At 40.0% G+C, this 13,475-nt stretch overlaps 1 protein-coding gene across 1 annotated transcript in view; it reads right to left on the bottom strand.

Moving 5' to 3' along the window:
- The window catches only part of LOC121960541 (cadherin-18), a 73,139-nt gene extending 59,973 nt beyond the window's left edge, over positions 1 to 13,166 (bottom strand). Inside the window, exon 1 of the mRNA XM_042510304.1 lies at positions 12,705 to 13,166. Coding sequence (XP_042366238.1) covers positions 12,705 to 12,935 — 231 coding nt within the window. The 5' untranslated portion in view covers positions 12,936 to 13,166. The remainder of the gene's footprint in view (positions 1 to 12,704) is intronic.
- Between the last annotated feature and the right edge of the window lie 309 nt (positions 13,167 to 13,475).

Below are 13,475 nucleotides of genomic sequence, written 5' to 3'. Positions count from 1 at the left end.
AAATAATTCATATTGTGTTTGTATGGAGTATATATGTCAACCTTCCTCACATTACATAAACACATAGTCTGGATAAGCATGGATATTTTAATAAAAACCTGTGTGCACAAGTACCGCAATGTGGTAGGGGAGACAAAATAACAAATTTATGTAAAATGCTATGAAAGGGACTTTAACTTTGAAGTGATAAATCACAATAACAACCCAGCTACAAAGGTGGGTCATTTTCTGTTTAATGCCAATTAGCAGCATCTGTCAGACATGATAGAGGTCTGGCACTAAACGCTTTGATATGTGAGTTTTTACAACAACATCAGACAACTAATAGAGCTCCGGAGTGGCCACATCATCTGTGCCCACACTACAGGTAGCTTACATCAGTTTAAAATAATAGAAATAACATTTTAAAAATATATTTCACGTTGAGCCATTTAAAACACGGACAAATAGGAACAGCAGTCACAAGCTGAGACACATCAAAAGGGATATACTTCTACTCTACGAGTGAGAATTAAAATGTGTGTTTGTATAATATAGCACAACCATACAAGGCAACAGGAAAATGTTTTTACATGTTTGCACTCTCTTTAAAAGCTTTATTAAAGGTGTAGGTGCTTTGTGTTTAACCCAATATCTAGATGTTCTAAATTATATGTGTTAACATATTTTTTTAAGCAAGGAGTAATATGTTACCTCTGCATTGCACTGATGGGGAATAATTACAGCTCGTATTTTCACTGCAAATACATTTGACTTGTGCTGGGTGATACAAACTAAACAAACACTGATAAGGATAGAAAATGTCCTCAATAATAACCTTAGAACTCCAATATACCATCACATTGCTTGACAATGTAGTTATGACCAATCACATCACTAAAACAAAGTTATTTCTTATTATTATCTTATTATTATCAGTCACATGATTTTCCAGAAAAGGCACAGCGAGGATAGTTACCTTTCTCAAAAGCCCAGAATCTGTGCCATTCCCAAAAGACGTCTGATGTAATTGAGTAAATATTGTTCAGTTGGCCTTATACTCAATTCAGACTTCAGACCACATGCAATTGCTATTGTTGGGGATCCATTATTAGCAGTTAGAGCAATCCAGATTATTATGGCACGGATTCAAATATAGCAGATTAGTCAGATAATCATTCATTCTGTGATCTCTACTCCAGCATAGTATAACAAAAAAGGTTTCGAGATGTTATTTATCCAAAATTCTTACTCTGCCCTTGTTATGTAACTTACAAATAGTAACATCATGTGATGCCTGTTTTTCGATGGCAGAATTGAAAATTAGTCATCGTCAGTGTTTGTTGTGTTATAGTTTCAAAAATGATGAAGACAGTTGCCGTACACCTTGACACAAATTAGGCTCTATTGGATGATTTTCCTCTTTATCTAACAATTTTTACACAGATGATGTTCAGAGTTTTAGCCATTCTATAACCCCAAACAGCTTTACAAATAGTACATATGACTCCCAAAGATGGGATCTAAAAAAAAATCTACCTGAGGGAGTTGGCCCTTTTTTTTGCCAAGACCAAAATGTTTACAATGTCTGGCCCCTGACTACAGGCCATTTGTTCAGTAGCTAAAGTTTGATAGTTAGACAGATGAGACAAATGTTCTCTCTAAGAGAACATTCCAGCACAAAAAAAAGGTGGTTCAATAGTTACAAAAACCTAATATGTAAGGAGCTCAAAAGCGCAAAGAGTCCTAGCGCAGAGTCTCAAACACTAGCAATTAGAACCATCCCCTGCAACACCTACTAACACAGGAGAGCCACACTTGAAGGATTAAAATAATAGAACATAACTGACCAGAGACAGACTTTTCCTGGCTTTGAATATTTCCAAATTCAGGGTTTAGACTGACAAGATTGAAGAATTATGTTTATTTATGTATCATTAATAATACTACAAGTGGATTTTAAGGTTAAAGGAATCTGTAAGCTCACTGGAACAGTGACCTGATTCATATTATTAAAATATGATATCAAGGGACATAAAAAAAGTACATCATTATATATCATGATGAATTATTTTTTGCCATATCACCCTGCCCTACATCTAACTGATAGATATGCATTTACATAATGTTCCCCTTCAAAGCTTGCAAAAATAACTGGCCGAAAAAATTTCAATGATTTGTTGTAAACACATTTGATGGCGCAGTCCCTGAATTAGGACACAGTGTTTTGGAGTGCAGAGCTGAAGACAAGACCGTCTACTTTCGCAGTACCCCAAATTTAGAAACAATCACCACTGTGTTCCATTTTATTTGGAGCACTAAACCTTCTACCCATTATTGGCTGATTCTTGGATTGATTGTCTGTTTTGTTGCTGACATGATTCATTACTATTTCAGCGTTATTAATCTTCCACTGGACCTCCATCAGACATCTCTGCTGGGAGATATGACATGACTGGACAGCCTCATTAAATGTGAAGTGCATTAGGACACATGTGCAGGGGAAAACTCAGTGAATTAGCCTGTGTTACCTTACAGACCCTGAGGCTCAGTTCTGGCCAACCTGGGTGTATTTTCTAATCATTCAACAATAACTGCAACCACCTAGGTACAAATTTATATTTTAAAAAAAGCAGAACTACTAGTATAAATGCACAACCATTAACAGAGACAAGTTATTTAACAAGTTGAACGACAGAGGTCCTCAGGCCACGTCTAATCAAAACCTGGACTAGCAAATAAATTACTAATTAGAAAGCCGCTGTTGATTGCAGGCATGACTCTTGATAAGTAAATATCAAGCCTTTAATTAGATGAGGAGTCAAAGATCCTGTTGAATCAGGTAGTTAATCTGTTGCTAGACTGTAATAATACAAAACACAACCTCCAAGCAAGAGATCAGAACGAGTTTACACATCAATGGCAGTGTGGACGGGAACAATTACTTTGTTGACACGTTTTGGCCCATTTCTGCACCATTGAATTTTTAATGTCATGAAAGACAATCATAAATACAGTGGTAGAATCCAGAGCTGGCTCCGGTTAGATAATCAATTCATACACATAAAATCATTTAAATGCAGAGAACAAGAGTTATTACTTAAGACAGACCTAGGATATATCCACTTCTGTCCAGCAGCACTCTACTCTTCTGTCCAGCAGCTCATAAATGTAATTTCGCCTCCAGTCAGAGTGCTAATTTAGCCATTGACTTCCTTTGCAGGAGCCAATAAATCATGCTCGGCAATGCGCGAACCAGTGACGCATATGGCGACTACTGCCTCCCAAAATCTATGGCTGATAAAAGTGTCAACAGGTTGTGGGCCATTACACAAGCTTCACAGGCTAAAAGTACAGCAGTGTCAGGCCAGCTTGGAGTGAAACAATATGTTTTATGTTTCAGACTTTATAGTTGAAGCATACTTAATCTACAACTGCCATGATCTCTAAGAATCCTCACGAAAATTATCTTGCATTTGACTACAAGCAGATACTAGTGGAGATCGCCCAACTACTGGGATTATTTCGGGGCTACTACTCCCAAATGAAGGGGATATCCCAGTAACAGGGGAAGCAAGCACAGATACTAGCAAAGCTAAAGGCTAGGACCCACAATCTACCTCTTCCAACCATCCATCTTACAAACATACAATTCTGTTCCAACAAGAAAGATGAGCCAAGACTGAGCACAACAGCAAGGCACAAAGAACTGCTGCATCCTGATTCTGACCAAAACATGACTCATAAAACTAGATGTTTGAATCCACAGTATCTCTGTGAAATTGTGGACTATCTCCTCCCAGAAATCCCTCTTGTGTGGCCGCTCCCATGGATAAGGGGCTTACCTTTCCATTATCATTCACATGATGCGTCTACATCCCATTTGATTGGAAATAATGACAGTTAGTGAGTTGGCTGCTCTACTGATACTCTTTGGTAACTGCAGAGAGCTACCAGAGAAATGCACTTCCTTTGTGCTGTAAATTCGGCCTTCATTTTGCCAGGCAATCGTACCCAGTGGCAGACAGGATTGCATAATGAAAGTGAGGCTTATAGGGAACCAATCTAAACGCAGATGGTGTCATTATCCTATAGTAATTACATTGTGCCACCAATATTTACTTTACCAAAAACATCTTCATCCAGTTTATATCAAACATACACCCTTGCAGTAATTAATGTTTTAAATATCTGGTGGCTATGGTCAGACAAAAAGGTGAAAAACTGATCAGGCAAAAAGAACTGTCAAGTACATACAAATAAATTCAGTTAACTGCAGCCTTGAGGGCTGAAAAAAAGACAACAAACAATATCAATAGATTTTCCACTGATATACCTCATGGGTGCAAGTAAACTGCACAACTTTCTTTTGTTTACAAACCATCTGCGACTGCCTGATGATACCAAAGAGGCAGAAAAAAAGGCTGTTGGAGCATCCAAATTTCTCTGGACAGAGACCTCCCTCACTGCTGTTTAGGGGACAGTTAGTATTTCACATATTTCTCTTCTTAGTCAAAGCCGATTGTACAAAACTGGGCTTGGGGCAAAATCCTGCCACATGATTTCAAACACAGAGCTCAATTTCTCTGCAAAGGGTGCCGCTGCTGCATTTCCACTTCATCTTTTGGATATTTTATTCATACTTCATTAATTTTGATCACACAGAAAATTTCATGACAACTGGCCTTAATGTAATTAGTGTCAATTTTGTTACACCGCAGAGCGCGCCTGATATGAGCTTAACATACATCAGCTCTATGTGTGGCAGTCTGGAAGAGAGGGAAAAAGACATGGCAGTAATGTCCAATCCGTGCAATATACAATGGATGGAAATGTACGGAAATCTCTGATACACATTGATAGGTGAAATCCAGGGAGAAATCATGAGAAAGGTGAAATATTGACCTCTGCAACCTTGTTGTTTTGTCATCTCCCAACAAAGACTTAGAGGAATCCTTTCCCTCCACAGGGCATCAAAACAAGGGATTGCGTTTATCTCTCTGTCTCTATGGGTGACTTTATTAAAGACTAGTGGAATAGATGACTGGCATGTGGCAAGCGTCTGGCAGCTGGCAATGCATTTTCTGAGGAGTTTAAAGAGATCAACGCAGTCTGGGGCCCTAAAGTCGCTGGTGAAAACACTCAAATCTCAAGGAGAACCTCACTTATGATTTCATCATATGCCCAGAGGAGCAACCTGAGAGAAAGTGTAATTTCACTTTCTTTTGTCAACAAGACACGTGTTTTCACTGTTTGGGCTGGGTATACTCATTGTCGAGAGCAACCCTAAACTGTTTGTGTTCACAAGCTAATTGATGCTCACAGTCAAACACTCTTCTTTTGGCTCCGTCGTACCACAAGTCAGGTGTCTCAGTCAATTAAGAGGGGAAGAGACTTGAGGAAGAAAGCAGAACTCTGATGTGACAGATACATATGCCACTGCGACACTGTTTCTGCAACATTTCGTAGCATTTATTTACCCGTGTAGTAATGCTAGACAATAAAACAATATGAAAAGTTAATTGGTCACAAATGTGATCAAGTTAGAGCCTTAACCTATGATTATATGAAGTTATACAATCAGTCATTCAGTCTGTTGTAATGATATTGTATCTCTAAAGGCATTTCCTCAACATGTCTCATAATACCCAATCAAATGGATGTTCTATCACATATTAACTTAGCTGCAACTAATGACACATTATCGATTTGCTTTCTTGACTGATTGTTTTGGCTCTCAAATGCAAGACAGTAGCCAAAAATGGCCTTTGCCATTTCTCAATGCTGGCGGTAATTTGTTGACTATGCTTTCCTTATCCAATCAAAAGTCCAAAACTTCAAGATATTCAGTTTATTATCATATGATAAAGAAAATTACCAAAACACCACATTTAAACAGCTGGACCAAGTAGATTTTTGGCATTTTTGTTTGAAAACAATGACTAAAACAATATTAATCTTGAAAATCCAAATGTTGACAATTAGCCATGTTACCAAGCAGCTATTTAGTCTACTAACAGAGTTATAATGCTATCAATCTTAGAACCTTTGGCTCTGACACTGATAAGCCACTGTGGGTAATGACCAAGACTTTTCACTTTTGTGTAAATGTAATTTTGGCTACACTTACTAAACATATATTTTCATATGAATGCAATTTAAAAAAAGGTGCTCAAACAAGGCTAAATCATCATCAGACAAGTGGTTTCCAAGATTGCATTTTTACCAATGTGTTTGGGCACTCCACACAAGACTGTTTACTTACCACTCAAACGTGATTAATTCTGCTGGGACTACAAAGAAACTACAAACCGAAACCAGAATGCTTCCCACTACCAAAATCTTATTCTGTTGCCTACAGATTCTGCATGCACAATCTGTTTATAGAAATTACCCTGCTACCAACTATATGCAACATTAAACAACTATTAAACATTTATCAATGGATCAGCACAAAACTTGCAGCCGAGAGGACGGCCAAAAGCATATAACTTTCTGAAATGAAGCGAGACCACCAATAAACCTGTTCACCCATAGCAGATAACAGAAGAGTCAAATGCTCCATTTCTGGGCCAATAGAACAACATGCACCATCACAGGATTCAGTCTTGGATTAGACATGACCGCCATGCCAATTATTCTATTCCTGCCAATTTTCTGCTGAACAAATATAGAGCTGACTGGCCACATGGTGCTGCGATAATCAGCCAAAATGCTTCAAAGTGGCTGCAATTCAAACAGACATAACTCATCCCATTTCAGGTAGAAAACTACTTAATCTTCTTATGTTGGCAAAGTTTAATGGAGCATGGAAAATAGCAACTTTTTGGGTAAGGACTACATGACATGAAATGCAATCTTCACAATTACAGAGCCACAACGGGGGATACGCTCTACTGAGTGCCATCCTGATACATTACGAGTTGCTACACAGCTTGACCTTCATCTATTTCTACTTCCACTTCTTTTCTCTTCTGTACCAGCTTTGTCCTTTCCGTTGTACAGATCCAGATAATGTATGGGCCTGGATGGATTGCATTATGGGTGAATGCCATTTGTAATGGCTTGGTCGTATTCAGTGCACAGATCCACATAATGTATGTGCCTAGCTAGCCTTGTTTGCTCACTGCTTGTATAAAAGATGTTGCTTTACTGCTGTTATGTCCACTCATTATGAACTGTATGAGACGAGGACGAGGAGGTGAACAAGAAGAATGGCCCTCTGGTGCAGGCAGAAAAGAAATAAGTACGACATAAAACTCCGGATGCGACAATTAGATGATATCCAGGATTCAATTTTATATCAGACACAAAGCATAAAATATGTCACAATACAACCGCGGAGGCTACATTTCAGATGATTGATCCCATGCTGATTTGTAATCGATTTTCCAGTGAGTTAAACTTTCAGCGAGACATCAACTTTATGACACGGCTAAAAGGGCCAACAGGCTGCAACAGGGCACAGTGCGTTTGTATGGACGCATCGAGGCCAAAAATAGTTGCACATGCATGACTGCAAGTTCAACATCTTTGTTTGTTCTGTGTGTTCTTTCTTGTGATTTCACAACTCTTTTAATCAGACTGGCAGTGGACAAACAGCAGCAACATTTACTTCATGTTGGTTCAGAAAGATTCATTAAAACTGCATGTCTTTGATGTGGAAAGCAGGCCTTGCTGACGCAGAAATGGGAGTTGAAGGTGGGAGTCAGGGTGGGGGGGCATTTATCCATCGACTGTGCATGGTGAAGGGAGCAGTAGGGGGGTGGAGAGAGGGAGAGTTGAGCAGGCTGCGCGCCCTAGCTGATCATCAGTGCCTTGGCTTCATATTTGCAATTAGCGAAGGGGGGTGGGTTAGTTTTTGATTAAATCTCGGCTCTTATACTTCACTCAAGAGGACTTAATCACTTTTTATGTGGGCGTGCTTGATTGTCTGATTATCACCACATTTTGACCACGCTCCCACCCAATCAACTCCTCTGAGCGGGGCCCTTCTCTTCGATTGATTTGTAACAGTCACAGTAAACCCTGATGATGGAGCGCCCGCCTAATGACCATACATCAAGAGACAGTGATGAGGGGCGTGCTGGAGACGTGCCTTTGATGCACATCGCAGAGATCCGCCCTAATAGTCGTCCTCTATTTTGACATCTGCGGGGAGAGAAATAGAATGAATCGTTGTCTTCCCAGCAGGATGGTTGACTTCTTGATGTACAGTAATGAGATTATTAGAGTCCCGGAAGCAACTCTGACACTCATGTAATGGCTCTGCCTCTAACTGCTGCTAAAATTTGATATTTGAATGAGACAGAAATGAAACCGTCAGCAGATCAGCTCAGAAAACACAAAGTTTCTGCCTTGCTCTGACAGTGAGTGAGGGCAAATGGCTTTAGTCTCATGTGTCTAAATGGTGCTAATATGTTTGAACGTTTTAGGCAGAGGACAAGGGAATGCACTTAGGATATTATGCATGCCTGCACAAACAACAGACATACGATTCAGATGTTATTTTCTGCCGTTGTTGAATCAATGGACGTTGAACTCTCACTCGCATGGTTGGCTTAATTCTTTTATCGTCATTTATTTGGCGAAAGTGTGACCAAGGACACTGCACTGCAGAAACATTTCTATCCCTAACCAGAAAATGATGAGCCTTTCCAAATAAAGACTTTTTATCCAAATGGCTTTCAAATAAATGAGAAATTAAATTATCAAATATCTTTTTTATGCCACAAATGAATACACAAACTTACTGAATGTACATGTGAGTGCAAGCAACTGTGTTTCAAAAAATACAAAAATGTCAGGGTCAGTTTTTTTGCTGTCAGACTTTTATATATTCTATTTTGGATATAATACGATACGGGTTGATCAGTTCCAAAGCCTTTGCAATGCAAGACGTCTTGCATACTGAAATTGACATTCTGAGTTTCCTCCGAATTGGAGTCAAGACCTCCAGAGCCGCAGATGACACCTTTGCTAAGCAGAGAGCATAGTAACGGGTTATGTTTTTAATTCAGGTTCATGACCCATTGACTTGTTTCCTTCCACGGCAGCCAAACAGTCGGAATAATGATCAAGTTATTAAATCAGCATTCCTGTGATTAGGTCAGTAATAGAGCTGGTTATGACTCATTACTACTAGAATATTAAATAGGGTTGAGGGTCATCAAAACTCTTCGGGCTCACCAAGCGTCAAGTCAGGTTAGCGTCAGTAGTGGAGATTTATTGCCCATCACTGCGGTCCCCTTCTCTAGGCTGGACAAGACATATCAAAACAACCATAGGCCCTAAAATGAATCTAATCAAAAGCATATTGTGGCTGACTTTGTTATAAACAAATATTGTATTAAAAAAATAAATTGTATAATATTGTAGCAGGATGAAACTTGTGATTTACACCCCTAGTTTATATCTTGTTGAGGTGTCCCCAGTTGGCTCCACACAATCTTTTTTTAAAAAAGAAATCAGTGTACAGTGCTTTAATGTATTAATCAAACAAAGCTGCTGCATGTTGTATTTGGTGTTATTGTAAAGAGAAAATCTTGGTTTCCGGACTGGGGATCAGACAAAACAAGCAATCTGAGGACATTTTGGGCTCTGAATTACTGATATGGGCTTAATTAAATCTTTTCTAACAGTGTTATATCGTATTATTAAGAAAACATACTCATCATCAGTCATTTAAAGAGTACTCAGTAATTATAAAATCTTAAGCTGTACTTCAGTCACATACAACCATAAAACCACTTCCATATTCACATGTGCAATGCTCAGTGTCATATGAATTTCTATATTATTAAGTATTATTAGTATTATTTCTGCCATTTAGGATGTTTTTCTTTCCGACAATGCAAAGTAATAATGCCACATCCGCTGTGACATTTTCATCGTTATTTCATGTAACACTTCACTGGTTTAACACTGAGAACATTCCAATCTGCATGCACTTGCTTCCTGCATTGCAAAGAGTGGGTGAAAAGCAATTTTACCTCACTTCACTTTTTTTTTCCTACCCGCTGTTGAGCTATTACTGTACATACAGCAAGACAGTTGCCTGATTCTGTCACAGCACAATCCATTTTTAGATGTATGAATAAAACATTTAGGCACCTTTTCTTCGAGGTTGCTACTTTGCTCTGTAAATGAACACATGATAAGACGAGGAGGTATTCCTCCTAGCCCGGGCTGAAGCACCGATTCTGTCAAATCTCCCCGTTATTTACTGTATATTTTAGCAGTGGCCAGACACCCAGTGACTGTTCAATTCAAGGATTTCTGACTGATCTTTTTATCCAACAGCTGCACCACGTCCTCAACCTAACTTACAGCTGACAGTTCGCTGTAGTTCATATTCATTCAGGGTTTGGGGATTTGCAACGTCTTGCGAAAATTACCATCCAGTCTGTAACCTGCCCGACTACTTCAAAGCACCACGCTGAGCTGATTGACACGAAGACATTCACACCTCCCATTGGGATAGTAGGTTGTCTCCTGTCTCGTATCTGGACAAGCCCTGTCCCCTACCAAGCATTTGCGTCTCACTCATGCACAAAGCTGTCATTTCCCAAATGCATCAGCCCCCCAGAAAGGTGTCACTGGGGATTATGGAATACCTCAGGAGGATTAAAAATGTTCTTGACAGACTGGCCGCTTCACTTATTCCCAGAAGTCACTCCATGCTGTCCTTTATGCAAGTGTAGTAAAAAGTACACAACTGACAAGGCCAAGTCTTACATTATAGCACGCTCATGTTGTGTTTGACCTTGCTGATTTCTTATCACGCATCTGCTTTTTATGTTGACCGCGCAGTAATTAGAATTCCATCTCTGTGTGCAGTATTCCAAGCATCTTATCATGAAACGTCTGTTTCAAAACTTTACATTTTTTGATGAAAGCTATTATCGACAAAGACTGTGCTGGCAATTCCCTGTAGTGGAACTGCTCATTTGCTGCTCACTAATGTCCAGAGTTTTTAATCAAGCAAAAGGGAGGAAGGAAAAAAAAAACACAATGCAGCACACTACGTGCTGAGTGCATTAATCCTCCTCCTCCTCCTCCTCTCCTGTCTTCGTCTAATTAAGGGTCATTCTGTCTCCTGGCCACATTAGGACACTGCACACCAGTCCCAACCCACATAATTAAATGTTTTTTTGTGCTTACCATCTGGAGACCTCATCTCTTTAAACATGCATGTCAAATTGATTCCTTAATAATGTTTATGTGTCTTCTCAGTGCTTTATTATCATCCAGGATTAGCTGTTTATGTTTATTCTGCTGTCATCAGTGCCACCCTCCCCCCACACCCCTACACACACACACACACCAAACACACACACACACACACACACACACACACACAGAACAACAACACCCTTAAGGTAGCAGCAGAACTAGCACATCAGCCAACCAGCCAGCAAACCAAACAATCATGAACTTCAAAGCAGTGGATGAATTCAATGTGTAAATGAGTAACCACCGTCTGAGTACAGTTAGTGCATCAGCGAAATGACTCTTTGAATATGCTGCAAGTATCTTTTTATCTAATACTCGAGACGCAGTGCCTCATAAATGCTGAGGGATTGTTTTTGTTGGCACTGTGGGATTTTATGGTTCATTCATGCGTCAAATAACATTAGCAAAAACATGTTTCACCAATAAATAACCTTTCTTGTCGGCTTCCAAAGGACATTTGTGATTAAAACTCCAGGTTTATTCAATAAACTGAAATTTGACGTGGAAAGTGATATTTACTGTTGTTGTTGTTGTTGTTGTTGTTGTTAGGGTATTTTTTTTCCATTTTCATATGTTTTTTCCAAGCATGTTCTTTCTTTCATTTTCCCTTCAAATGGTACCGTTGTTGAAATACAGACATATGTGCAGTCAGAGGAGCGTTGTGCCTTTCTCATTCTCTTTCTCTCAGAGTGCAGTTGAGGGGATTAGTCTGTGCCTGAGTGCCTAGAATAATGATCACTGCAGCGGAGAAACACATTTTAACATTTCAGGAGATAAGGGCAGGCAATCTGCAAGCAGAGGACTTAACCAGCTCCCTGTGGCTTATTGTGGAGCTAACAGAAAAGTCACCACCAACAACCCGGGCTACACCGTACACTTTGCACAAGCAGAAAGAATGCCCACTGCAATCTTTTCCACTATAAGGGACATCAGTCACTCTGAAATTACATTCATAAAAAAACGACCAGGCGTCCTGGATTACCATGTCCCTGCTGCACTACTGTCCAATTTCTTACTGTGGTGGTTCGTTTCCCACCAAGAGATCAAATCTGGGTTCATTTCCCACAGAGAGACCAAATCTGATATTTCACTTCAAAGATAGCTTGATGTAGCGGGGCTATTCTCACTTTCAAACTTAATCCACTCCTGCACAGCTGGCTTCCCCAAGTGGCAGACGTGCTGAGAGGCGCTCCTTAATTACAGAGAATAAAACATTTTTTGGACATTATCATGAGAGGAATGCGGTCAGACGTGGTAATGACAGCAAGAGAAAGCCACACACCTTCACAAATGAGCCCTGAATTTCCACATCAGAAGATAAAAAAAGAGCGTGTACAATGCCGACGTGGCAATCTACCTCAATAGAACAGCTTGCTCCTGCTGTAACCCATTTCTCAATAAACAAGAGGAGAGAGAAAAATGCCAAGTAAGCTGTTCAAAAGCAAGTTCCCCAGGATCAAAAGATTTTACAGTTCAATGAAACATCCTACCTTTCCCACGTACTGTGCATCTGGTCCCATGTGTTCTTCTAAAACAAAGAACTGATTCCAGATCCAGCCGCGTTTGGGTCGGTGGTGCACCTCCGTCTCCCCATTGGCCAATTTGGTCTGGTTCTTGGAGGGCACTTTGGCAGGGACGTGGTGGCTTGCCCCATAACACCTCTGGATGAAACAGAGGCAGACCAGAAAGGGACAGAGACAGGAGGTGGTGGATATCCTCATGGTGGCGTTTGTAAAGTTAACCCCGTGTTCCAAGCTGGTAAGGTCCTCCCACCACCGCTGCCGCAGCCGCCGCCGCCACCACAACTAGCCACTGCTGCAGTAGTCCCGGCAAAAGGGGAATCTAAATCCAAACTAAGGATATAGCGGTCCTGGTAGATCCTCTAGGGTTCATGGCCCAAAGCCGAAGGTTTAATGGAAAAAAAAAGAGCAAGATACATTTACATTATGGAATTTCCCAGGCTGTGAGATGGTGTGCACGGACTTCTGGGTAGTTCTACCAAGAGCAGAGGTTAATCCCAGAAGCCATTCTGGATTTCCTGGGAGAGAGAGAGAAACACAGAGTTAGAGATTAATTTGATGGATATTAGAAGCTAAATGTCCACTAATTCCCTCCAATTAAATTGCAACTCATAAATCCTTACAGACAAGGACATGCACTTCAAACTGCTAGAAACAGGCAAGGAATCCACTTTTAGTATCCCAGTCATTTTTTTGCCATTATGCAGCTGACACAAACAAGTTTAGACTTGAGGAGTCACA

Source organism: Plectropomus leopardus, chromosome 21, assembly GCF_008729295.1.
Source record: "Plectropomus leopardus isolate mb chromosome 21, YSFRI_Pleo_2.0, whole genome shotgun sequence".
Lineage (NCBI taxonomy): Eukaryota > Metazoa > Chordata > Actinopteri > Perciformes > Serranidae > Plectropomus > Plectropomus leopardus.
The sequence above is the reverse complement of the archived record's forward strand: the minus strand, read 5'-3'. Positions and strand labels throughout refer to the sequence as shown.